Here is a 6,872-nt window from a genome sequence, read left to right on the forward strand (position 1 = left end):
TGTGTGTGTGTGTGTGTGTGTGTGTGTGTGTGTGTGTGTCAATGAGAGTCAAAATGAAGCGTTTCCCTGTCAGGCTCCCTGGCACTCTCAGAGCTGTGTTTGTGCCAGGGTAATATTATAAGTGGATGATTTGCAGCGATATTTAGAGCAATGAACGCTGAAGGCTGTTCTGTGTAAATATTAAATTCACTAAACTCGGGGAACAGAGTTTAATCTTGAATGTCATATTTTTTGTAATCATTTTTGTTTTAATGATTTATGGCTCTTTTTTTTGCACATATCACACGTTTCGGGGTTTAGTTAACAATTAGTTGTTTTCTTACAGGGAGCTGTGTAACAGTGCTGATCACTACACTGAATACTACAAAGATGGGTGCTTGCTGGTGGTTCTCTTTGTCAGCGCATCCTTTGCTAGAAAACTGCAGCTGACTGACAGACTGACAGTGGCTGATTGCTCCGTTTTGGTTTTCACGTGAAGTCGCTCCTTCTCACTAATCAGCAGGTCTCTCCAGTGATCTTTTTTTGTTTCCTTTTCTCGCTGATGCAGTGATGAATGGCTTTGTCAAAGTCACCCCCCTTCCCCCATCCTCACCGTCGTCCCGTCAGCAGGTTAATAACTAGTGTTATCCATCGGGGTGGGAGGAGGGACAGCGAAGGGGGGGGAGGGGGCATGTTCTTGACGTCATACATTATACTCTGAGGTTTCACACACACCCAACCCTGAATGACGGGACAGGCTTCTGCTGTCAACGATTGGCTGCTTTAAAACACACAGGTGATAGTGGCGAAAATGGGTGGAGCCTAAAGGTTTGTGGCGTCCTGATGGTTATAAATATAATAAAGCGATAAACACGAGGAGGTTGTTGCGTGGCATCCCCCCCCCCCAAAAAAAAGAAACATTACCCTGTTGTCTTTTTATTGTTTCCCCTCCCCTTATCTATGCCTTTGTTTTCAGGTGTTGCCAGCAAACCCAGAGGAGTCGTGGCAGGTGTACAGTTCAGCCCAGGATAGCGAGGGAAGGTGTGTCTGCACTGTGGTGGCACCCCAGCAGTCCATGTGCTCACGAGATGCCCGTACCAAACAACTGAGGCAGCTGCTGGAGAAGGTAATTATCACCTAACTCCTCCCCAGCCATCAAAAGTCATACAGTGTGACCCAGGGGACCCACTGTTACTTCCTCTGACCTTTTGTCACGCACAAAGACATCCATAGAAACACACACACACATATATATGCTCATGTTTGTGACCTTTTGCCTGCTGGACAAGAATAGAAGTCATGCTCTAATGAGCTCACGAAAACCCAAGGCATCACAGGAGGCAGCTTATTTGTAAGTAGATGATATCTAATGATGCACTCAGCTGAGTGCCCATACACTGGGAGCTTCCCCCATTTTACAGAAGCACATTCATAGAACCCTGCAGGTTAAGTTGCTCATTCATATACTGTAGCAGCAGCACTACAGTTACAGTTACTGACAACAGCAGATTCCTCCTAATGAATAAAAGATGAGCCATGTTTCTGGACCACATCAGATCTGGAGAAAACAAATGTCTGAACAGTATGAATCCTACACTTGCGCCATGTGTCTGAGGCCCCTGACTAGTTGGCCTGATGTCAGAGTTTGTGAATCACTACGAGACGAACGCCAAGCCGAACGCAACATATTGTAAAGTCTGTTGCCTTTTCTCTGCGTCTCCTATTCTAATTACAATGCAGACTGAGATTTTTTCTTCAACCACTCTTGCTCATTCGTACAGGTCCAGAACATGACCCAGTCCATCCAGGTGCTGGACCAGCGCACCCAGAGGGACCTGCAGTATGTAGAGAAGATGGAAGTTCAGCTTCGTGGTCTGGAGACCAAGTTTAGGCAGGTGGAGGAGAACCATAAGCAGAACATCGCCAAGCAATACAAGGTAAAAGATCTACTTCTCGAGCCATCGATCCAAGCGCCATTCCTTCATAGCTGCTTCTTTAGCTTACCCATTTCGTGTGTGAGTGTTTCCACTGTGGAGAGAACTCAGAATTGCCTAAATCACCATATTGCATCCCAAGAAATCTGCATGGATAATTAAAGAGGCAAAATAAATCGATACACAAAATGCCATAATTCATTAAAAAAAAATCACGTTAAATAGAGAATCTGGGCTTGGAGGAGATTTAAGAAGATATCTTACATGAATTACAGTCACTGTGAACGATGGGCACAAAGATCTCTGCACACTGGGACAAACCTCCTTGACAACATCTAGTATACACTAAACCCTCCAAGGAGATTTTCTTTAGGGTTTCGTGTCCACATGTTAATGAACCTTTTTTTGCAAACAGGGTAGAGGAGTGTTTGATGCAAGTTTTTACTAGATTTTACTAGAGCTTTAGGGATTTATCGTGTCTTTATGTCCTGTCTTCCTCCCCTCAACCCCCAACCGGTCTCAGCAGATGGCTGTCCATCCCTGAGCCCGGATCTGTCGGAGGTTTCTTCCTGTTAAAAGGGAGTTTTTTCTTCCCGCTGTTGCCATGTGCTTGCTCATAGAGGGTAGTCTGATTGTTGGGGTTTTCTCTGTATTATTGTAGAGTCTCTGCCTTACAACATAAAACGCCTTGAGGTGACTGTTATTGTGAATTGGCACTATATAAATAAGACTGAATTGAACTATAATTGATGACTGTTGAGTGGGGAATCTCCATAATTTTAAAGTAATCATCAGTTTTGACATCTATTGAGCAACACATAAGTGATAACAGGTCTACATTTTTAAAAAAAGGTCACAAAAAAATTCAGTGCCACCTCTGATTATGGAGTATGGTTAACACCCAGCCCTGTTTGCAGTTACTGAGACTAATTCAAGCGTGCCTGTGTTCCTACAGCTGTTCATACCATCACCACCTGCACTGCTGCAATCCTGTCAATCATGCATGCTCAGCAGTCCCGTGCTGCCAGCGCCTTTCAGTGCATGTGTGCAGTTTTTTTTTCTGTAACATGTCTTAAGTGCATATACTAAGTGTGTTTGTCTGTGTGTCTGTTAGATAGGTTAGCAAGCTCTAGCCCCTGTCAACAGTTTGTCATTTTCTTGCTTGCAGGGCTAACTTTAAGACATGTAAAGAGAGCCACAGGTGAAGAAGAGGCAGGTCAATTCCAGATTCCCCTGAACTGGGCCACAGTACTGAGAGCATTTGGGCGTCAAACAGTTAATTTACCTTTAGCACCATTAAGACTAAGAAACCCCACCCTTCTCCCAAACCAACCCACCACTGATCTCTTCCTGCATGTTACTGCTGTCAAAGTTTTCCATCTAAAAGCTTTTTTAAAACGTAAATACATAATTATTATTATTATTATTAATTGCTGTTTTTCATTTTATTTTCCTTTGGCTTTTGTCAATGCATATTTGGTTATTCAACAAATCTTTACGTAAAAACTATAGACGTACAATTCGAGACACTTTGTTGTGTGTGACATGTAAAAGCATGTAACCCTTAATACGATGTTGCATTTTAAACGATGATGACCAATAAAGAGCTTTCCCAATTGTTGTCGGTGTACCGAGGGCTTGCTTTTTATCGGCTGGTCACTTTCCGGGACGGAGCCACCTGCTCTGCTCGTCACAGCGGGTGGAGAGTATTTTCTGGGTTTGTCCGCTCAGACACACACCTGCACAAACAGAACACCGCAGCTCACGCGCACAGAACACAGGACACGGAACACGCAAAAGCAGGGGGCGGGGGTCGCGAGATGAGAAAAGAGGCAGGATAGAGTTAGAGTAGTCAGGTTCAGACAGGTGTTTTGGTTTATTTTCCCCTTCTTTTCTTTTCTTTTATGGACAGCGGGCTCTCCTTTTTGCCGCGCATGACACTCAACCGAGCTTATTCTAACCCTTTCAGGCCATAAAAGCGAAAATGGAGGAGCTTAGACCGTTGATACCAGTGTTGGAGGAGTACAAAGCCGATGCCAAATTGGTATTGCAGTTTAAGGAGGAGGTCCAGAATCTGACGTCAGTTCTAAGCGAACTTCAGGAGGAGATGGGGGCCTATGACTACGAGGAGCTCCACAACAGAGTGTCAAATCTTGAGGAGAGACTCCGAGCATGCATGCAAAAATTAGGTAGGCACAGACAGTTATTGGCTGTTGGCACACACTTTGCTTCAAACACATGCATGCACAAACAAGCCCACTGACATACATGAGTACGTTGAATGGCTAGAAAGAGATCCTCAGGCATACTGGCACAATACAGAACACATGATAAGAACATCACACGTGGCTATAACGATCTACCACTAAAATTCATAATTCAGCGGTATTAAAACAACAGTGTATCTTACGGTTCTCATCTGTACGTGCTGGTCTTTTTTAAAGGCTTTATCTTGGGTCTACACTTGAAAACTGAAAGTAATCCAATAAGGAAGTCCACAACATGACTATGCATGTTCTCTGCTTTTAGTACTGTCTATAAATCCTATTCACCCTTTCTGCAAAGAAACAACCCCTGAATGGGTTTCGGGTTCCTGAAATTTTGGATTCCTTCTTTTCAACACACCTACCTTTTAACTGTTTGTTTGGGACACTGCAATCTTTTTAAATTGGATGATCAAATCAAATAGGATGCTAAAAAAATACATAATTAGACACAGCACCAACCTGCAACCTGCACGCACCCAGGGATGGTTGAGGATGACGAGAGCTACCGAGCTTCTTCATCTTTTAGTCTGCGATTTCTCATCACATCCTATCTTTTTGCTTTTAGCCCCTGTCTGAATCTTTTCACACCTCTGTCACATCCCACAGTGCTAATAGATGCACACCCACACTACACTGACTAAGATATATTACGAGAGCAGGGACACTTGCACGCGGCACATCGCGGGTATATTGTGTCCCTGTTTCAAATTATGCGCAGCGGAAGATGACAGAAAGAAAGAAAAGCTTTTGGTTATACTGGCGAAGAAAAGAAAAGAAAAAAAAGACAGTCAACATGCTCTAAAGGGATTAAGAGTGAACAAACAGACTACAAAAACACACACCTAATCTCTCATCACCAGTTGTTTCTCGTGCCATTCTTTATCTCAGCATACACTGCTCTTTTTTTCCTAGCCACATCTGCTTCCACTACCCACCAGCCTGGAGTCTTTTCTGTGTTTTCACTCCCAGTTCAATTAACATGCCACCCCTCACACATCTATGGTCAGGCTGCCAAAGATAGGAGAGTAGGGACCAGCGGGAGTGACTAAGTGTGTGTGTGCGTGCGCAAGATCAGATGAGATAAAGGTGAGGTCACGCAGCGAGAGACTGGCTCAGGCAGAACAGAGGGTGGCTATTCCTTTCATCTTCACACGATTGCAGACGCACTCATGCGTAGTGCAACCAAATACAGTCCGGTACACTTGCATTACTTAGATTAAGCTTGCGAAGGTCACTCGCAGCATTTGCATCTGAATAATAACATTGAGAGGAAAAAAAATAGAGCAAAGTTTTTAACAGACAGGAGACTCTAATACAAGGTGGTATTGGGAAGGAGACAGAGAGAAAGAGTGATAAAGTGAAGGCGAGTGGGAAAAGTGAAAGAGAGTAACTAGGGTCCCCGCAGAGCTGTCCTTCAAGCTGTTTTGTGCTGGAGAAAGTAACAGCCCAACGGCTGCCGGGACACAATGGCCATCGATCAAGAGGACATGCCAGCTTGCTGGGCAATAATCAAATAAATAAATCACCTTGTGTTGTGCCCCAGCACTGTGGAGGCACTGAGAGCTTCAGGCAAATCCAGTCTTTTCACACTGAAATGCTGATGAATGAAGCAGGAAGGTCACTCCGGCACATCAAGCCCTCTGCTACCTGCTCTGCTGCCACTGGTTTCCCTTTATATTCTGGCTGTAAAGAACTAAATTAGACTATTTCTGTCATTTTAAACAGCTCACCAAAATCACCTTCTCTCTTTTCTTTAATTAACCCTCCTCCTTTTCTTAAGACTAATTCTTAAATGAAATCTTTTTGTAATTTAGAGCGGTGGGGGCTTCTTTCCCTCTCCACACATTAAGACTAAGTGGATAGCTAATTAGTGGTTAAAATTATTACGACCAGTGTAGCTAACTGACTATATATATAAAACAATGTTATTAGCCTATTACAGCTAGGTAGCCTAAATGAACTCATAGACTTGTGAAACAAGATAACTTCTTTATGACACCTGGAGGAAGATGCTATATGTTATGATTTAGCCATACCTGCTAAACATGTGTACGAAAGAATTTCTTTACATACTATACCCATATAACATCCACCTGTGTCATACCAACCCTCGGCGTGTCCTCCTTCACTACATCCATCAGCCTGTTCTGAGGTCTTCCTTGTTTCCTCCTTGCATCAGTACATTTCTTCTTCGTTTCTCAGACATCCTCTCATGCACTTATATTTATCTGGTTAAAAGGTCCACTGCCTTCTCTCCTAGACATCTCCACACCTTCATAGGTATGTCACTCTTCACATCGGGCCTCTTTTCCTCCTTACTAAACAATAACCATCTTTCCTCATCCATCCACCCCTTTCTCTCTCAGCTCACTTTGCTCATTTGTGCATTTCCATTTCTATCCTTAATCACCCCAACATGCTGCACATCCTTTTCACTGCAGTCTCTCTACCTTGCCAAACCATATAAGTCATTTTCCTCTTCTTTAGTGTCCAGCCTCATTTACATCTCCTCCCTGAATTCTGCACAACATTCTTCCTTCTTCATCATTATCTCTACCTTCAGTCATTTCCTCTTTCTCTTTCAGATTGTACCTTCTGTGTAAGATAGTCCATGTGTGTGTACCTTCCTCCATTCCTATGTGACCTGTGCGCCTCCCTCTTGTTGAAGTACATGTTCACTGCAGCCTTTTTT

The 6,872-nt window shown here is 43.5% G+C and overlaps 1 protein-coding gene across 2 annotated transcripts in view; it reads left to right on the top strand.

Moving 5' to 3' along the window:
• Nucleotides 1–6,872, top strand: part of olfm1b (olfactomedin 1b) — a 19,321-nt gene that overhangs the window by 5,734 nt on the left and 6,715 nt on the right. For both annotated transcript variants that reach the window (XM_005720202.2, XM_005720201.1), the window contains exons 2-4: nucleotides 956–1,105; nucleotides 1,761–1,916; nucleotides 3,883–4,102. In XM_005720202.2, coding sequence (XP_005720259.1) covers nucleotides 956–1,105; nucleotides 1,761–1,916; nucleotides 3,883–4,102 — 526 coding nt within the window. The remainder of the gene's footprint in view (nucleotides 1–955; nucleotides 1,106–1,760; nucleotides 1,917–3,882; nucleotides 4,103–6,872) is intronic.

This window comes from Pundamilia nyererei, unplaced genomic scaffold, assembly GCF_000239375.1.
Source record: "Pundamilia nyererei isolate P.nyererei 1_Seehausen unplaced genomic scaffold, PunNye1.0 scaffold00002, whole genome shotgun sequence".
Taxonomy (NCBI): domain Eukaryota; kingdom Metazoa; phylum Chordata; class Actinopteri; order Cichliformes; family Cichlidae; genus Pundamilia; species Pundamilia nyererei.